We start from the raw sequence: 20,380 nt of genomic DNA on the forward strand, positions 1-20,380 counted from the left end.
ACGCCCTACTGACTACACGCTCTTGAGCAGCAGCGTCCTCCATAGCACGGTTTCCTCATCTGCAGCAGGGGCGTTAATGAGAGCTGTCTCACAGGGTTTCTGTCAGGATTATAAAGGAGTGTGTGGCACTTACAATACAGTGTCTGGCATAAAGTTAGTGCTCAATTAATAGTGCTGCATCTCAGCAGGCCCTGAGTGAGGAACCACTCTTCTTCTCTAGCTGGTTCATTCCATGAGCACATTTGTTGAGAGACTGTAGGTAAATGAGAGAACACAAATAAAGCACTTATCACACTAAATGGCACATAGTAAGCCTTTGGTTACTATTGACTATTGTTATTATTACATTGACTTTAGTTGATCAGACTAACTGGTATTTATTGTCTCTACTTTGGTAGGCATGGGGATGGGAGTAGGGGATGGAGAAGAAAGTGAATTCTGCTGTAATCCTAGCACTCTGGGAGGCCAAGGCAGGCGGATTGCTCAAGATCAGGAGTTCGAAACCAGCCTGAGCAAGAGCGAAACGCCATCTCTACTATAAACAGAAAGAAATTAATTGGCCAACTAATATATATAGAAAAAATTAGCCGGGCATGGTGGCGCATGCCTATAGTCCCAGCTACTCGGGAGGCTGAGGCAGCAGGATTGCTTGAGCCCAGGAGTTTGAGGTTGCTGTGAGCTAGGTTGACACCACGGCACTCACTCTAGCCTGGGCGACAAAGTGAAACTTTGTCTCAAAAAAAAAAAAAAAAAGAAAAGAAAGTGAATTCTGGTTGATTGGAGTAGATCAGAGTAAAGGATCAAGGAAGGTATCAAGGGAGTCAGGCTTGGCAAAGGGCACCTAGAATGGTATCTAGGCCCTGCGCTGTGGCTCACACCTATCATCACAGCACTTTTGGAGGCTGAGGTGGGAGGATCGCTTGAGGCCAGGAGTTCAAGACCAGCTTGAGCAAGAGCGAGACCTCCGTCTCTACAAAAATTAGAACAATTAGCCAGGCCTGGTGATGTGTGCCTGTAGTTCTAGCTGCTCCGGAGGCTGAGGCAGGAGGATCACCTGAGCTCAGGAGTTTGAGGTTGCAGTGAGCTACGATGCACTCTAGCCCAGGTGATGGAGTGGGACCCTGTCTCAAAAAAATAAAAATAAATAAATAAAAATTAAAAATAGAATGGGTGGCCAGGCACGGTGGCTCATGCCTGTAATCCTAGCACTCTGGGAGGCTGAGGTAGGTGGATCGTTCAAGGTCAGGAGTTTGAAACCAGCCTGAGCAAGAGCAAGACCCCATCTCTACTATAAATAGAAAGAATTTAATTGGCCAACTAATACAAATAGAAAAAATTAGCCAGGCATGGTGGCGCATGCCTGTAGTCCCAGCTACTTGGGAGGCTGAGGCAAGAGGATTGCCTGAGCCCAGGAGTTTGAGGTTGCTGTGAGCTAGGCTGACATCCACGACACTCTAGCCCGGGCAACAGAGTGAGACTCTGTCTCAAAAAAGAAAAAAAAAAAAAATATATATATATATATATAATGGGTATTCTGAGGAGAGGAGTCCTGGCAGTGGTATTTGAGGACTTCTTGCTTTTACCTATGGCTACTAACAATTCTTCATTTTCCCAAGATCCTTGAGTATCTACACACACAAAACTTTAATTATTCTGATAGAAGGTAAGTATATGATATACAAAGTGACAACAGCTGATGATGTAATATTTGAAATAATTGACAAAATTGTATTTTGGAACAATTTAAAAGCAAAGCCATAAAAACAATGCACAGAACAAATCCATCTTGTCCACGGCTGCTGAGTCTCCCTGTGGTCTCTCCGAGGGTCGCTGGGGTTCTCACTGAGAGGTTCCAGCAGCCTGTGGACTCAAGGCGGGAGGGCACCTCAGAGTTCACATTGCCAGCATCCATACGTTCTTCAGAAAGCTAAAAACTTGGAAGACAAGGGGAAAAAAACAATCAAGACCTAAGATATAGAGATGTAGGCTGGAAGGAAACTAAGATTGTTGAGAACTTACAAATGGGAATACATTTTATTTAATATCTCAGATTGTTCTTTGAGATGGATCTTATTGCCATTTTACAGATGAAGAGGTCAAAGCTCAATGGGGTTAATGACATGCTAGCACACTTTTTTCTTTTAAGATAGGGTCTCGCTCTGTTGCCCAGGCTAGAGTACAGTGACATGATTATAGCTCACTGCAACCTCCAGCTCCTGGGCTCAAGGGGTCCTCCTGCCTTAGCCTCTGAAGTAGCTGGGACTACAGGTTCATGCCACCATGCCTGAGTAATTTTTAAACTTTTTGTAGAGACAGGGTCTCACTTGTTGCCTAGGCTGGTCTTGAACTCCTGGCCTCAAGCAATCCTCCCATCTCAGCCTCCCAAAGTGCTAGGATTACAGGCATAAGCCACCATGCCTGGCCATGCTAGTAAATTTATTTATTTTTTATTTCAGGAAATTATGGGGGTACAAACATTTTAGTTACATGTTATCACTTTGCCACATCCCAACCATGATTTGAGACATGCCCTTTCCCCACCTGCAAAGCTCACTACATTCATTAGTTGTGAGTTTATGCTCATAAAGTTAAATGGAGGTCTTCTGCCCCTAATTCTAGTGCTATTTTTGCTATGACACAAGGGACTGCCAACCCCAGTCATTGCAGACCTCTTTTGTTGTGTGCATGTAACATGTATTTAAATCTAATGACTTAACTTATTAGATTATATAAATGAAGAGTAATCTCTAATTTTCAGAAGCTCTTGGGATGACCAGCAGAGCCTCAAGTTCTTTTTTTTCTTCTTTCTTTTTTTTCCCTATGTAAATGAAGGAAGATGAAGCCCCAAGTTCTTAGGTGGAAGAGGACTGTTGTTCTGAAGACTAATGGGAGATGTGATAGTCCCTACCTCCCTTACCCCTGGGGGATATGTTCCAAGACCCTCAGTGGATGCCTGAAACCTTGGATAGTATCGAACCCGATTGCCCTCAGTTGGAACACATTTCTGCTCATGTCTTCTACCCACAAATTTAACGCCCTTTTCCATCTTAACTAAGCACTTGTCACACACCATGGCCATAACTTTTGCAGTTTGAGGTGTGATAGCAAAACGAGTATGAATTTCTTTTTCCTTCTTCACAATTTCACAGATAGAAGATTCATTCTTGTTGTCAATCTTAGCAACCCCAGTCAAGAACTTTCACCTTTTCACTCAAAGGAAGCACTTTACGACTTCTCCATGGCATGTCCGAATTGGCAGTATCATTACTCTTGTGCTTTGGGGCCGTTATGAAGTAAACCAAGGGTGACTTGAACACAAGCACTGTGATACCGTAGCAGTCGATCTGATAACCAAGATGCTACTAAGTGACAGATGGGCAGGCAGCACACGCAGTGTGGGGACATGGGACCAGGGATCCCATTCACGTCTAGGGCAGGTTGGAGTGGGAGGGGGCCAAGATCTCATGACGCTACTCGGAATGGCACACAATTTAAAACTTAGGAATTGTTTATTTCTGGAATTTCCCATTTAGTATTTTCAGACTGGTGCTGACTACAGGTAACTGAAACTGAGGAAAGTCGAACTTCATGTAAGAAAGGATTACTATATTAATGAAATCATATATGATGTGCAATTAATGTAGAAACTATAACGTGTATAACAGTGTATAATGAATACTTAATAATGAATTAGTGAATAGAATGGGATGAGCATGATAGAGGGATTGGGGATACTTCTCTGCTTCCAAAAACCCTATTGGCAATCTGTACCCCAACATTCGAGAGTTGGCAAAGCAGATAGAGTTGGGGGCTCCAGATCTACCCAGGGCAGTGGTAAACAGGCCATCAAATGTCAGTCATTGCTCTTCTCCCCAGGCCTCCTGGACAATTTGATAGAAATGAACACAATCCTGGAAGATATTCAGAAGTCTCTGGATATGTATTTGGAGACCAAGCGCCATATTTTCCCCCGATTCTACTTCTTGTCCAACGATGACCTGCTGGAGATTCTGGGCCAGTCCCGCAACCCAGAGGCTGTGCAGCCACACCTCAAAAAATGCTTTGACAACATCAAATCGCTGAGAATGCAGAAGGTCAGTGGAAGTGGCCACTGGCCACGATGGGATGGTGGCAGGGAAGGGATGGTGGTGTCAAGGTAGTCAAGGCTTCCGAGGGGACCGTGCCCTCCCAATAGGAGGATGATGCTAATTAATGATTCTGGATTCTCGTGGTATAGAACTTTTTAGAATTGGTGACATTGAGAGAAGGGGAGAGGAGCAGAAATGACCCTGAAAAGACTCAAATACTCCCAGGAGGATACCAAGAGTGGGCAGGCCAGCCATGAACAGCTTCTCTTTTCTACAGGTTGGGGGGCCCAGCAGCAAATGGGAAGCTGTGGGGATGTTCTCTGGTGACGGCGAGTATATCGATTTTCTCCACTCAGTGCTTTTAGAAGGGGCCGTGGAGGTGAGTTGTGGCGAGAGTGTCGGGACCAAGCCCATTATTCTTCCTGTTAGAAAGTTTGCTTAGAGGGTCATTATCTGAGTTAAACAGCCTATTTTTGTACCTCCTGTACAGTTTTATAATTCTGCTGATTGATGGCATCTTATGTTGAGCCAACCACAATAAAGGTAGTTTTAGAAAAAAAAAAAAAAAAAAAAAAAAAAAAAAAAAAAAAAAAAAAAAAAAAGAAAGTTTGCTTGGATCTGTGAGGAGAGACCCCTTCCTTGAAGGCCCTAAGTTAGTCACTTTTCCCTTTCACCTGCCATTCCTGACAACTATAATTTCTGGCTTGAACCTAAGTTTCTTTCTGAAAATCAGATGACCTTCCTCCTACCCTCCATTTCTCTCAGGGACCCGAGCCTGCTGTTGCCCAGTTCCTGCTTTTCTTTTGTGTCCAAAGCCCTAGAGTCCTGTGTCCGAAGGACCTTCCCTTTGGAGAACCTTGTCTCTGACCCCGAGCCCCCCTGTTCTCTCACCTGCCCCCAGTCCTGGCTTGGCGATGTGGAACGGACCATGAGGGTGACCCTGCGGGACCTTCTTCGTAATTGCCGCCTGGCCCTCAAGAGGTTCCTCAACAAGAGGGACAAATGGGTGAAGGAGTGGGCTGGCCAGGTGAGCTGGGCTCAGTAGAGATGAGGGAACAAGAATGACGGAATTAGAAGTGAGCAGCCAGTGGGAAGAGAATCGTGAGTCTCACAAATGCAGGCTTCTCGCCCCCTCTCTGGGTGTCACTGGCACGCCACATGCTGGCCCTCGGGCTCCTGACCTTGGGCATCTGCCCCATCCTTTGGAGCAGATTAGGCATCGTGAGAGAGGCATATGTAGCACCTAGTCCTGGAAGAAGCTGGGACTTGGGAGCCGGGCTGTGTGGGTGGGTGGCTGAGGACAGGGCCATGGGACCCAGCTTCTGCACATCCACAGATGGTGATCGCTGCCAGTCAGATCCAGTGGACGGCTGATGTCACCAAGTGCCTGCTGACAGCTAAGGAGCGGGGAGATAAGAAAATCCTCAAGGTCATGAAGAAGAAGCAGGTGGGGACTCTGCAAGTGTGGGACAGGCCTGGAGTTGGACTTGGAGGGAGGAGGTGGCAGTTAGAGTCAGAGTTAGAGCCGAGCTGGGGAGAGTGAGAGCCAGGGTGCGGGAGGGGAGTCCGGTGGGGAGACTGAGGTGGGGCAGAACTACGTTTTCCCCGCTGCTGTTGGTGTCAGAGTGACTGGGGCGGGGTCGGCATTGAGGGTGGAAGGGGGTTGGGTTAGGATGAGGTGACATTAGGCTTCGTTTGCTCTGTCCCTTTCTGCGCCCCCACCCCCACCCCCAGGTGTCAATCCTGAATAAGTATTCAGAAGCAATCAAGGGGAACTTGACCAAGATCATGCGGCTTAAAATTGTGGCTCTGGTGACGATAGAAATTCACGCCCGGGACGTGTTGGAGAAGCTTTATAAGAGTGGCCTCATGGATGTCAACTCCTTTGACTGGCTCAGCCAACTTCGGTTCTACTGGGAGAAGGTGCTGGATGGGCCAACTCCCCTCTCTCTTCCCCTAACATGGAGCCTAATGCTTTAATTAAATTCATGTTTTCTAAATGCAAAATAATATCCTGACCCATTGACACCTGAAACTAATCATTGCACCAGAGAACACAGAATCAGGCAAACCAAAAAAAGAAAAAAATAAATAAAAAAGGAAAAAAAATTGTCCTGATCCAGCCCTTAGTCTGATCACAGTTCCCTGATCCAGTTCTTAACTCTATCTCATCTCCTAAGTCAGAAGTGGCAAATAATGGTTCCAGCCAGTGTTCACCATGGTGTCACCTGGTTGGGAGTCGGAAGGACTCCAGGTAGCTGCGGCACTGGACTGGGGTGGACGTGTAGTTTGAAAGCTGTTTCCCGTCTTGGCCATAAAGTGCCCTCTCTGTCTAACTGTAACAGGGAACACCGTCGCTGAGCCCACCCCTCAGTCACCCCCCAGCTCTGACTCCCGCCTTTCTCCTATTCTGCCCGGTGTCCCCAGGATCTCGACGACTGCATGATCCGCCAGACCAACACGCAATTCCAGTACAACTATGAGTACTTGGGTAACTCTGGCCGGCTCGTCATCACCCCGCTTACAGACAGGTCTGCCGTGTGTGTGTGTGGGGGGGCAGCAGAAGCCGAGAGGAGGCTTCTGGGAGTCCGACCCAGCCCTGTCCTCAATTCTCAGGTGTTACATGACACTGACGACGGCATTGCACCTGCACCGAGGGGGCTCCCCCAAAGGCCCAGCAGGCACGGGAAAGACGGAGACTGTCAAGGACCTGGGCAAGGCCCTCGGCATATATGTCATTGTGGTCAACTGCTCCGAGGGCCTGGACTACAAGTCCATGGGCCGCATGTACTCTGGCCTGGCCCAGGTCGGTATCCTGCTGCCCTGTGCCAGTGGCTCCATAGATATCTTTTAGCCCCAGAAAATCAACCGAAACCCAAATTTAGTCCAGCGCTTTGTGGCTTACGATACTGCATCGCCTCATGTGATTCATACAACTGGGGAAGTCCCTTCACCCCCCTGACCTCACCCAGCTTATTTACAAAACCAGAAGCTGGTGTGAGGATTAAGTAAGATGGCGTCTGCAACCGGCGCACAGTGGATGCTCACGCACACAAGTTCCCTGCCCCGGTCTCTTCCAAGCCACACTCTCCCAGCATCACCCCAGGTGGCCCCGTCTGCTGCAAAGCTCTGGCCAGAGCTACCGCAGTGCTCCTCTGGTGCCCTTCCCCAGACCCCCTGTTTTGGAGGCCACCTCGCCTATCAAGACATTTTAAGGACGGTGGTGCTTTCTGGTGTCCTGGGGCACCTCACTGGCTCCCGGTGATTCTGTTCCCACTCCACAGACTGGAGCCTGGGGCTGCTTTGACGAGTTTAACCGCATCAACATCGAGGTGCTGTCGGTGGTAGCCCAGCAGATCCTGTCCATCCTGTCTGCCTTGGCTGCCAGCCTCAATCGTTTCTATTTTGAGGGCTTTGAAATAAATCTGGTGTGGTCCTGTGGGATCTTCATTACCATGAATCCTGGTAGGTGGCAGGGAGCAGACGGGAGTCTGGGGGGATTAGGTGTTCCGGGCAAACACTGCCTTCCTCCCCTTCCCCCTCCTGCGCCAAAGCATTCACTTTAGCCAAGTAAAACCTGGCTAAAGACAATAAAGGGTGAGAGAAGAATAAACATACATCTTTCTGGGAGAAGGGGAGGCAATCTTACTGTTCTTCCTACAGGGATTAATAGCCACCTGTGTGTGTATATGTAGCCCTAGTCTTTTAAGGCACTTAGCTATCTTCTCCCATTGGGCTGGCTCCCAGAGTTCTGGTCTATCTGCCCACCCGTTTGCAGAATGGAGAACCTACCTAAAGTGCAAGGCCTAGGGTCTCATTCCTGTTCCCTAGGAAAAGCTCTGGGGGAAGGGTCTAGGGGTGAATAGGTATAGGAAAGGGTTTAGGTATGGAAAGAATCGGAGAAACGGCTGGGATTTCTATCAGGACTGATGTGAGCTATACAAAGAACTTGGAGAGATGGGATTTGGGTTAGCACAGGGCCATGCAGGAAGCAGGGGAAGGACCAGAGACAGGAAAGACCACCAGAGTGGAAGGGGAAGAGCCTGGGCTAAGATGAGAAAGGTGGCGATCTTGGAGTTGGAGTTGGGGAAAAGATTAGGGCTGGGGAAAATGGGATTGATTGGGAAGTGGGTTTTGGGAAGCAAGTCAAGAGGAAGAAATAAATGATTCTAAATAAATGGCATTGTTTTCCAGGCTATGCTGGCCGCACAGAGCTTCCTGAAAATCTTAAATCCATGTTCCGTCCGATTGCCATGGTGGTGCCTGATTCTACCCTTATTGCAGAAATCATTCTCTTTGGGGAGGGCTTTGGCAACTGCAAGGTATTCCGTTAATCCCTTTTCTGCAATTATTTTATTTCCCTATCATAATTATTCCCTGGACAGAGGAACCCCCTGAAGGCCTCGAAATCAGCTTATCCTATAAGGAACTTAGACTATAGGACGTGGAGGCAGAAGAATTCAGAGGAGGCAGGTCTCTTCTCTATGATGTCAATAACTGATGACAGCACGATTCACAAGGACTCCTTGTTAGGATTGTCCATAGTGCACCTCCTTGCTGCTTCGAGTCCTGGGACCTAGCTTCTTGTGTCTGGAACTGTCCCTAGGTGAAGCACAGGGATTTGTGGGGAGACGGGTTGTTTTCTCCTGTTTTGTTTCCCCAGATTCTGGCCAAGAAGGTGTATACACTTTACTCACTGGCTGTGCAGCAGCTCTCCAGACAGGACCACTATGACTTTGGCCTGCGTGCCCTCACCTCCCTTCTGCGCTATTCTGGCAAGAAGCGCCGCCTACAGCCGGATCTGACTGATGAAGAGGTAAACCAAGGCCTTTGGCCCTGAACCTCCCTTGTGACTGGTCCTATGTGTCTTCAATAAAGTTTCTCAGACCTTCTCTTTCCCCACATTGCGGGGAAAGGGTAGGAACCCTCGTGCCTTGTCCCCATGTTGCCGAGTTCTACCTGTTTTATTGCTAAACAGTAGCTGGGGTAGCCATTGTTCTTGCCTTCTGCCCCTAAGCCCTCTGAAGCGGAAGTGCCTAGGCCCTGGCTTAGGCTCAAGTCTCTGTCTTTCCCATCCAGGTGTTGCTGCTCTCAATGAGAGATATGAATATTGCCAAGCTGACTTCAGTGGATGTGCCACTGTTCAACGCCATCGTGCAGGACCTATTTCCCAGCATCGAGCTGCCTGTCCTTGACTATGGCAAGGTATTTTTTCCTAAATACTCTCCCCGATCTCACAGATAAGTGTGCATTTGGGAACAGGAAACTTGGCTTCCAGACCCTGCTCTGCCACCTACTAGCTGTGACTTTGAGCAATACAGTTGACCTCTCTTTGGGCTTCCTTGTCTATCAAATGATATAGACCTATGCAAACATTCTACTCTCTGACCACAACTCCCTATGCCCCTGACATGAGTTCCTGCTCAAGTATTTCCACACCACCGTGCTTCGACCTCATTGAAACCTCTTATCCATTGGCCTTTGCCCTGTCTCTCTGGGCATCAGGCCTCTCCCGCCTCTACTTCTCTCCTCATTTAGGGAGTTTTGAGGAGAGACTGCTAGGAGCTGTTTGATTTCTGAGAGCAGTGGAATGGAAGGTGGGGGAAGGGGGTTTTAGAAAGTATAAGAACTTTCTTCTCTGGCAATATGGTAGTCTAGATACCCTGAATAATCCTTTCAATTGAAACCACTAAAATGCTGGATAAAAATATAATGGATATCTTTTTAAATGCATTTCTAAGCTGGCAAGAAGAGACTTCTAAACAAAGTAGATTTGAACAAGAACCAGTGGAATTTCTAGAAATGAAAATGTTATAATTGGGGGGTGGGAAACCCAAATCTCAACAGAGAGACAGAGGACTTACAAGTAAAGAAAGTGAAATAAGGCCGGGCACAGTGGCTCATGCCTGTAATCCCAGTACTTTGGGAGGCTGAGGCAGGAGGATTGTTTAAGGCCAGGAGTTTGAGACCAGCCTAGGCAACATAAAGAGACCCCATCTCTATAAAAATAAAAAATTAGCTGGGTGTGGTGGTATATGCCTGTAGTCCCAGCTACTTAGGAGGCTAAGGTGAGAGGATCCTGTGAGCCCAGGAGTTCGAGGCTGCTGTGAGCTATGATTGTGCCACTGCATTCCAGTCTGGGCAGCACTTCAAGGGGAGGAAAAAAAAAAAAAAAGAAAGTAGATTAAAATCCACTATAACTACACTAAAGAGATTTATTTATGAGCTATCCATACCCAAAGGAATAGGGAAAATGGAAAAGGAGATAAAAGCTAAATTTTAGACATAGAAAGAAAATGAGCAAGTTGTGGCTTACTTAGCAAGCCTGAGGAGGCTGGAAGAGGAGAAAATTGAGAGGCTGTCTTTGGAAGGCTCAGCATTTGTGGGATGAGGTATCTCTGTAAGTGGAGCGTGGGCCAGGGGAGGAAAGGAGATATAACAAAAATAAGGAGAATTGGCGGCAAACTGCTTTGGAAACAATTAGGTTGCTAGATCTCCCCTTCTCTGGGATCCTGGGTGACTGTGCCTCCCCTAACTGTGCGGAAAACCAGAGGGCAGAACAATAGGTGTCTGGTCTGGGGACACCAGGTGGAGTTGAGGACAGGAGTGTGCCCTGTTACATGTGGGGATCAGAAGGTCCCTCTGAGTGCTGAGATCCGTAGCCTTTTTTCGTCTCTAAGCTCCCAGAGTGGCAGCCAGACAGGAAATCGGAAGAGCTACCTCTGGGGAATCTGGCCCAAGAGGAATGACCAAGACATGGACAACAGAAATTTCCCGGTGAAAGTCCCAGATAAAATGACCCACAGGGCCACTCCCAGTCTGCAAGCCCCACCCACACGCTGAGAGCTCCATGCAGCTGGCTGTCCTCCACCCTCATTTATGAGCAGAAAGCCAGGCTCAGCAGACACCTGGGGACAGCCTCTAACAGCAAAGATGGTAGCACCCAAATAGCAGAGTTCCAAAAGGCAAGAACAGAGAACATGGAGGGAATGGGATCAGTAATGAAACAATCCCAGAAGAATCTCCAGAGCTGAAAGATGTAAGTTCCCAAAATTAAAGTGCCCAGAAGTGCATGACACAACAGACAAAATAAATCCTGACAAAGGCCCATCAGTATGAAAATTTTAAACACTAGAATGAGGAGCAGATTTAACAAGAGGGAAGGAAAAAAAGGGGTGACATACCAAAGATAAAGTCAGAACGCCAGACTTCTCAATAGCAACATTGAATCCATAAGCAATGAGGCAGCCTTCAAAATTCTGGAGGAAAATTATTTCTGACCTCAAAATCTATACCCAACAAACCTGTCATGGAAAAGCCTAGATCAGAGACATTTCCAGACATGCAGACTCACACACACGCAAAAAATAAATGTTTCTAGCTGGGCGTGGTGGCTCATGCCTGTGATCCTAGCACTCTGGGAGGCCAAGGCAGGAGGATCACTCAAGGTTAGGAGTTCAAGACCAGCCTGAGCAAGAGCAAGACCCTGTCTCTATTAAAAATAGAAAAAGAAATTAGCTAAACAACTAAAAATATATAGAAAAAAATCATCCAGGCACAGTGGTGCATGCCTGTAGTCCCAGCTATCCGGGAGGCCGAGACAGGAGGATTGTTTGAGCCTAGAAGTTTGAGGTTGCTGTGAGCTAGGCTGGCACTACGACACTCTAGCCCAGGCAACAGAGTGAGACTTTGTCTCAAAAAAAAAAAAAAAGGAAAAAAATAATGTTTCCAATGTATCCTGTCTCAGAAAGCTACTAGAGAGTGTGCTCTACTAAAATTCAGGATGATACCATGACAGGGAACGTGGGAAACAGGATTGAGTGCAAGCGAGAGGCTAACATAATCCTTGGGATGATGGCGAGTGGAGGTCATAGGATGGCAGCCATGCACTGGTCATAGGATGGAAGCCAATCCAGATTGCAGCAAGTCTGAAGGCTCCAGGAGGATTTCTTTAAAAAGAAGAAATTGATCCCTGATGTGAAAATCATTTTGAAAGTATTAGTCATCTGTTAGAGTTTGGAATTGTGTGCCAGAGATAAGTATATAAAAACTAAGCAAATAAACATATAGCAACTATTAGCCCATAGGGAAAATGAAAAAGTTGTGCAAGAAAGGAAAAGAAATCACACATTGAATAGTATGCATTGTTAAACTAATACTTAGTAGTGTTTACAAGAGACACACCTAAAACTTAAGACAAAGGTTCAAAGAATAGTCAAAAAATAGAAAAAGATATATTAGGTAAATACCAATCACAAGAAAGGTAGGGTAGCAATGTGGGACAACATAGGTTTTAAAGCAAAAAGCATTACTAGAAACAGCAGGCCATTTCATAATAATAAAAGTTTCCATTCACCAGGAAGACATAACAATTCTAAATTTTGGATGAACCTAATAATATAGCCTCAAAATAAGCAGAACAAATTTTGCAGAATTACAAGGAGGAATAGACAAACCTACTATCACAGTGGAAATCTTAACATCTCTTAGTAACTAATAGATCAAGCACACTGAAAATCAGTTGGATTATAGAGGATTTGAACAACACAATAAAAAATCTTGATTTAATAGATATCTAGAGAAATTTCACTCAAGAATTGAAGAATAACCGTTTTTCAAGCACACATAGAATATTTAGGAAAATTGACAATGTAAAGGCCATAAATCTGCCTCAAAAATTTTGAAGGACTATATTCAGACCACATTTTCTGATCACAGCGTTAACTACTGATATCAGGCAAAGTAGACTTTATGGCAGAAAGCAATATTAAAGGCAAAGGGAGATATTTTGTCATGATAAAAGGACCAAGGCACAGAAAGATATAACAATTCTAAATTTGTATGTGCTTAATAATATGGCTACAAAATCCATACAACAAAATTGACAGAACTAAAAGGAAAAATAGATAAATCCACAACCCTAGTGGGAGATCTTGACATATTTCCCTTATAAATTGACAAAGAAAACAGACCAAAAAAATCTATAAAGATATAGATTTGAATGCTTTTTAACAGATTTGACCTGATGCATAAGGAACATTGCATCCATAATCTCAGATACACATTCTTCTCAACTACACATGGAATGTTTGTCAAAATTGACCATATGCTAGATTATTAAGTGTAAGTCTCATAAATTTCAAATGGTTGAAATTATACAGAGAATAATCTCTGACCACAACAGAATTAAACCAGAAATCAATAACAAAATATAATTAGAAAAGCCCAAATGTTTGGAAATTAGGCAATACAATTCTGAATAACTCATGGGTCAAAGAAGATATTAGAGAATATTTTTAACTGAATAAATAGAAAATGTGACATTAAACTTTTGGTGTGACATTAAACATGCACAAATATACTAACAAACACACAAACATACTAACAAAACCGATTCTCAGATAGTGGAAGGAAGTTGTGTTGGTGAGGCCTCTTAGTGGTGTTTGAGAAATACAAGTAAACATCTTGCATCTATTTGAAATTACTTGGTTGCATGAGCTGTGTGTTTGAAAATGTCACGCTGCTCTGGGATTGATCCATATGGGTCATGGTTCCTTAAGCATGACTTTTTAACTTAGGTGATGATTTCTTTAGTATCAATCAGGCTCCCTCACCAGACTGTGAGCTCTGCAATAGGATGAGGTCTATTTCGTACTCAGCACAGTGCTTGGCACATACTGTAGAGGCTTAATAAATATTTATTGAGTAACAATAGAAAAAATGTGTTAGAGCTACATGTCCTACGTTGCATAGATAAGGAAACTGAGGATTGGAGAAGTAACTTATCCAGGATCACACAGCTGACAGCTGGGAACCAGGTCAGCCTTCTATAGAGCCCAACGTCCTAGCTGTAACCAGCCAGATTCTCAGTGAATGAATGATTGCTAGAGTGCAAAGGTGCCATTTTTAACAGTTGGAACATACCTCCCATGCACGGGGGGAGACTTTGAAAGTCCTTTGGAGGCCTCATCCTTTTTCTTCCACTCCCTGTATTTTCTCTTCCCTCAGCTGCAGGAGACTATCGAGCAGGAGATTCGAGACATGGGCCTGCAGAGCACACCATTCACCCTCACCAAGGTCTTACAGTTGTACGAAACCAAGAACTCCCGCCACTCCACCATGATCGTGGGTGGCACAGGCAGCGGCAAGACCACCTCGTGGCGCATCCTGCAGGCCTCCTTGTCCTCTCTGTGCCGTGCTGGAGACCCCAACTTCAACATTGTTAAAGTACGGAGCTGGGACAGGGGAGTCAGTGGCAGGAGCCTGAGTAGCAGGAAGACGTGCTGGTTGGGGGCTAGGGAGGGCTGTGCCTGGGTCCATGGAGGCCCAGGAGTGATGAGAGAGAGGGGGAACTTTGAGTACCTGGGAGAGGGGCTGGAAGTAAAGGGGATCTTGGGATTTTTGTCTACCTGTAACTCAAGAACCCCTTCTGGTGTCATTTTTTAGGAGTTCCCTTTGAACCCCAAGGCACTGTCCCTAGGGGAGCTGTATGGGGAATATGACCTCAACACTAATGAATGGACAGATGGCATCTTGTCCAGCGTCATGCGGACAGCATGTGCAGGTACCCAAAGGATCACGGGGTGGGGAGAGCAGATACCCAAATCTCCTGGGGAAAGTGGTGGGGGGTCTGGGGATAAGAAGCTCAAATTTGGGGAGGAATGCTGAAGTACAAGGAAGTGTAGGCTTGCATCTCGGAAGAGTGTGAGCGTGAGGGAGGTGAGAGGTGCGGTTTCCTGGTTTCTTTATCATCCACCTTCGACTAAGACGAGAAACCCGATGAGAAGTGGATCCTTTTTGATGGCCCCGTGGACACACTGTGGATCGAGAGCATGAACTCGGTCATGGATGATAACAAGGTGTTGACCCTCATCAACGGCGAGCGCATCGCAATGCCTGAGCAGGTAGAGGATGCAGAGTGACCACCGGGCCTGCAGGGTGGGAACGTGGGGGGCCTGAGCTGGGGGCTGGGAGAGCACCAGGAATCCGAGAGAAGAATGAGTTCTGTAGGAAAGAGCTGGGGAGGAGGAGTCTGGATTCAGGGAAACCTGTGGCTGAAGCAAAAATGCTTTGCCTAGCATGGCGAGCGACTGTAGGAGAGCAATCATAGGAAAGCACTTCCTGTGTACGAGCACACAACGTGGGGTCCCAGGCGGCCTCAATGCGTTCCCGCGGCCACAGGAGGCATGAGCTTCCCGGGTCACCCAGGAGTGTCAACTCACGGCTGTCACGCACGCCCTTGCCACCCACTCGAACGACATGAACACAGGAGTGATTTTTCATAAGGATGACCTTGACTAAGCCCTAATTTCTTTTAAAAGCAAACCATTTGTAAACCGAAGGCCCCTATTCTCCCTGCCACACATGGTGCTTGATAGCCATAACTGGAGGCATCGGGTTCTGGCGTGCTTTCATTATTATTGGTGGGGGGATGGAGAGGAAGATGAGGTGTTTCTCATCTAAAGAAAGTATGTCCTTAGGTGTCTCTCCTGTTCGAAGTGGAGAACTTGGCCGTGGCCTCTCCAGCCACTGTCTCTCGCTGCGGGATGGTCTACACGGACTACGTAGACCTTGGCTGGAAGCCCTATGTTCAGTCATGGCTAGAAAAGAGGCCAAAGGTATGAAGGGAACTGAGCAGAGGGGAGGTCACCAGGGTGGCCCACGGGACCCAGGAGTCAATAAGGAGTCTCTTCTTACTCAACTCCAGGCTGAGACTGAGACCCTGCAACGCATGTTCGAAAAGTTCATCAACAAGATACTGACCTTTAAGAAGGACAACTGCAGCGAGCTGGTGCCCCTGCCCGAGTACAGTGGTATCATCTCCCTCTGCAAGCTGTACTCCGCCCTGGCCACGCCAGAGAATGGGGTAAGGGGAGGGCCCAGACCAGGACAATTGTCCCATAACCTCACTAGGACAACTTCAGGGAAACGGTGTGTCTCAGAGAGTTTGAACTCTGGGCTTGAGTGGAGCAGAGACTCCAAGGGGAGGCCTCCGTGACCAAGGGGAGGCAGTGAGGAAGCGCATGTACGTGCATGAGCATATGTACATGTGCGTATGTGTGCATGTCTCTGTGTAAGCATGTGTATATGTGCATGTGCGTATGTCTCTGTGTGTGTGCATGTGCGTGTGCATGTGTGCAAGTCTGTGTGTATGCATGTGCATATGTGTGCATGCGCATGTGTGTGTGTGTGTGTGTGTGTGTGTGTGTGTGTTGAGCTAAAGTGTCAGACTAGGGATTTTAAATTGAGTATGGTACACAGTGGGTCTGGCTGTAATTTCCTACCCATGTTTTGGGAATTGAAGATAGTTCAAAATCCTTTTAAAATGCAAACATTTATAATAGGTCTTGGTATATGTGAGGTTTTGGGATACCATCTCTGCTAGAGGGAGTTCCCAGCCTAATCTGATGTGAAGGGTTTTTAAATTTTTCAGATTAATGGATATTTAAGCTTTCTGAATAGTTTTGCTCAGTTTAGAATGATGAAATAAGGACAAAAATTTGATGTTGTCTGTTGAGATTAAATTGCTGCCTAGAAATGGTTTGTATTGTTTTAAAAAACATTGCCAGATAATCACTTGTTACTATAGTTGTATGTTATTAAGAACAATTAAGACCTATAGCAGGCTGGGCGTGGTGGCTCATGCCTGTAATGCTAGCACCTGGGAGGCCAAGGTGGGAGGATCACTTGAGGTCAGGAATTTGAGACCAGCTTGAACAAGAGCAAGACTCTGTCTCTGCAAAAAATAGAAAAAATTAGCCGGGTGTGGTGATGCTCACCTATAGTCCCAGCTACTTGGGAGGCTGAGGCAGGAGGATCGCTTGAGCCCAGGAGTTTGAGGTTGCTGTGAGCTACAATGACGCCACTGCTCTCTACCAAGGATGGCAGAGATGTCTCAAAGAAACACACACAAAAAAGACCTGTAACAATATATATCATTCCTGGTACAGTTACATATAAATAAATTAAAAATATGTAGATGAACTTGCAAGGTAATATGTGGGAGGAGGAGGATTATATAGTGTCAGTGGCACACAAGTGCCAAGGAGGACTGGCCGGGTAGGGAGGCTTCCGCAGTGAGTGGAGGGGAAGAATGGCTTTTGCAATAACGCAGACGCACAGCAGCCAGTCCTGGCCGAGGGGGTGGTGTTTGCAGCCGGGTGTGGCGGGTGGTGTTTATGTGCTGATGCTCCTCAGCGTAGCAGAGACCACGGGGAGAGGACTCAACCACCAGGATGGCGAGACGTGCTGTGTGTTGGGGGTTCAGGGACAGACTAGGGCCTCTGGATTGGATATGGTGGACAAAAGTTTCTCAACATAATTTCCTACTTGTCTTTTGAGTATTGAGGATTATTCCAAGACCAAGTCCAGCATTCTGGAGGAGACACTGCCCTGTAAATCACATTACCTGTGGTGCTAGGGATCTTAATTCAGAGCCATCGTCAAGAGCTCCCTGCCCATGGGCCTGTGGCAGCTTCACACAGCGGTCAGGGATGACATGGAGGGTGCCGAGCTGTCTTTGGTCGTTTCCCCCAAAGGGCCCGGCAGAGTTGGGACGGCCCCGTGAGCTCCATCACCATTAGAAGGACAGAACTGTCACATGTCCCTGGGTGGGGGCTGAGAGCATGAGCTCTAAATATGCCGTTTCCACTATTAAGTTGGTACAGTTTCAATTTTATTTTTTGACTACACAAGTAATAATTGAATCTAGTTTTCTGTATAAAAATTAGAATTTTTCTTATAAAGCTAAAGTCCTTATTGATCACCTTCCTCTTCTCAATCCTGGTCTCCTTCCCCTGTCGCACAATTAACTACTGTAGTATGTCTGTCTGTGTCATTCCTGGCCTTTTTGATAAATGCCCATTTACATGCAAGCCCTTAGGTATCCATAGAAAATGTAGTGTTTAAAAAGTGCATCATGCTGTATACCGAACATGCTTGTTACATCAAAAATACGCTTTTTTAAAGTTCTATATTGCTGCATGCAGGTTCATCTAATAGCTTTATCTGCTATACACTATTCCACGGCAGAGCACTACATTTTACTTTTCCATCCCTCTGCTGGTGCATGTTAAGGTCATCTTGAATTTTTTTGCAATTACAAACCAGTCACCACGAATGTCCCTGGACCTATCTCCTGAGCACCCATGGGTGCTTCTCTAGAGCAGGCCTGGTATGGCCAGATGACACTGTGTCTTTATGACTCAGCAGAGAGGAAGTTCAGGGCAACTGCTGAGCTGAGGAAGTTTCGGGTTTATCTAAATCTTTTATTAGGTTGTAGATAAACACGCACAACTGTGTGATTTTCCAAATAGAGCCAGGAAAGGAGGAAGACTCTAAGCTGAATCAGCTCCAGGGGTGGCTGGGACCCAAACATGTCCTTGGCTGGCATATTCAGGTCATCCATAAAGGTGATCATGCTTTTGCCCCCAATGACACATAGACACCCTTGGTTCGCTTCTCAACCCTGCTCTCATTGATGCTCTGCACGTTGTTGGATGTGATCTGGTGAAAGAGGTACAGAGTGAGTGTTCGTGTCCCCAAGAGACATACGGGGAGACCCCCAAACAGACCCTTCCATCTCTTATAGGTGTGGATTATGTATTTTCCTTTCTTTCCTTCCTGGCAGGTGAACCCAGCTGACAGTGAGAACTATAGTGTTATGGTAGAGATGACATTTGTGTTCAGCATGATCTGGTCTGTGTGTGCCTCCGTGGATGAGGAGGGCCGCAAGAAGATTGACAGCTACCTCCGAGAGATCGAGGGCTCCTTTCCCAATAAGGTCAGGGCGCTCACACCCAACTGCCCTATTTGTCCTGTTTTTCCAGACCCCACAGGCCTCTCCAGTCCTCAGGCTCTGCTTGCGTTTCAGCCTGCCGGCCCAGCTCTCTTCCTCCCCGACGGTGGTCTGGGAGCTCATCCTCTGGGCTGGGGAGGGCTAAAGGAAGGCTTTGGTAACCTGACACACATGCCCTCCCTAGGACACGGTGTACGAGTACTTTGTGGACCCCAAGATGCGGAGTTGGACATCATTTGAAGATAAGCTCCCTAAGAGTTGGCGCTACCCTTCAAAGTACGAACAGGGCCTGGGTGTGGGGAGGGCTTGGGGCTGCAGCTGGTGGGAGAGGTGGAAAGAGAGACCGGGCCTCGGAGCAACAGTGAGTGGAAAAGAGGAGAGGGTGGGTCCCAGAGAAGGATTGACTCTTGAGGACCTAGGGACAGGACTCAGGACAGGGACTTTAAGGGAATGCCCAATTCCCAGGACCCCCAGGAGGCAGGGTTGGTGATTATAGGGTGGTGAAGCCAAGGAAGATAAACACTGGGAGGAAGAAGGAAGCAGGAGTTAGAAAGCAGTGGGTGATGGTCTTCAAGACACACATGGCTCCTATTCCTCCCTAGTGCCCCCTTCTACAAGATCATGGTGCCCACCATTGACACTGTTCGCTACAACTACCTGGTGAGCAACTTGGTGGCTAATGAGAATCCTGTCCTGCTCGTGGGTCCCGTGGGGACTGGGAAGACCTCCATTGCCCAGAGCGTCCTGCAGTCCTTGCCCTCCAGCCAGTGGTCGGTGCTAATTGTCAACATGTCTGCACAGGTGTGTGGGGGACCCAGGGCCAGGCTGCCAGCTCCCCGTGCTCTCCCTGCCTTCTGCTCTCCCCTGAGATCCAGTGCCTGCTTGACACCCCTCTTTTTCTCCCCGTATGTCTCTTGGGGACATGAACACTCACTCTGTACCTCTTTCACCAGACCACATCCAACAACGTGCAGAGCATCATTGAGAGCAGGGTTGAGAAGCGAACCAAGGGTGTCTATGTGCCATTCGGGGGCAAAAGCATGATCACTTTTATGGATGACCTGAATATGCCAGCTAAGGACATGTTTGGGTCCCAGCCACCCCTGGAGCTGATTCGCCTCTGGATTGACTATGGCTTCTGGTACGACCGTGTAAAGCAGACCATCAAGTACATTCGAGTAAGTGTCCCAAGAATTTGTTCTCCCTTGTGACAGGCTCAGTCCCTGCTCCACTGGGACCCCAGGCTATCCTCCTACCATCCTTATTTCTTCGCATGCAGTGTCCTGCCTCTTCCTCAGTACCCAGACATCTGGGTTCCTAAGTTATCGACTCCGATTAATATTGTTAAATATTAACTTTCCTCACTAACCCGCCCTACACTTGTGACCAAAGGATCCTGTCCTCTAACTCCCGCTGCTTTCCAGGCCTCTGATACAATACTCACATGCCAACCCGTCCCCCCACCCGGAACTGTGCAGGAGCCCAGGGTCCAAAC

General features: G+C 47.0%; 1 protein-coding gene across 1 annotated transcript in view; it reads left to right on the forward strand.

The window, feature by feature from the left end:
• Positions 1-20,380, forward strand: part of DNAH2 (dynein axonemal heavy chain 2) — a 106,656-nt gene that overhangs the window by 51,354 nt on the left and 34,922 nt on the right. Inside the window, exons 31-50 of the mRNA XM_012775826.3 lie at positions 3,877-4,094; positions 4,366-4,467; positions 4,990-5,115; positions 5,425-5,535; positions 5,823-6,011; positions 6,516-6,619; positions 6,705-6,894; positions 7,373-7,553; positions 8,283-8,410; positions 8,752-8,904; positions 9,168-9,293; positions 14,097-14,315; positions 14,535-14,652; positions 14,856-14,992; positions 15,569-15,706; positions 15,796-15,954; positions 18,718-18,870; positions 19,070-19,161; positions 19,488-19,686; positions 19,839-20,063. Coding sequence (XP_012631280.1) covers positions 3,877-4,094; positions 4,366-4,467; positions 4,990-5,115; positions 5,425-5,535; positions 5,823-6,011; positions 6,516-6,619; positions 6,705-6,894; positions 7,373-7,553; positions 8,283-8,410; positions 8,752-8,904; positions 9,168-9,293; positions 14,097-14,315; positions 14,535-14,652; positions 14,856-14,992; positions 15,569-15,706; positions 15,796-15,954; positions 18,718-18,870; positions 19,070-19,161; positions 19,488-19,686; positions 19,839-20,063 — 3,068 coding nt within the window. The remainder of the gene's footprint in view (positions 1-3,876; positions 4,095-4,365; positions 4,468-4,989; positions 5,116-5,424; positions 5,536-5,822; positions 6,012-6,515; positions 6,620-6,704; positions 6,895-7,372; positions 7,554-8,282; positions 8,411-8,751; positions 8,905-9,167; positions 9,294-14,096; positions 14,316-14,534; positions 14,653-14,855; positions 14,993-15,568; positions 15,707-15,795; positions 15,955-18,717; positions 18,871-19,069; positions 19,162-19,487; positions 19,687-19,838; positions 20,064-20,380) is intronic.

Source organism: Microcebus murinus, chromosome 18 (assembly GCF_040939455.1).
Source record: "Microcebus murinus isolate Inina chromosome 18, M.murinus_Inina_mat1.0, whole genome shotgun sequence".
Lineage (NCBI taxonomy): Eukaryota > Metazoa > Chordata > Mammalia > Primates > Cheirogaleidae > Microcebus > Microcebus murinus.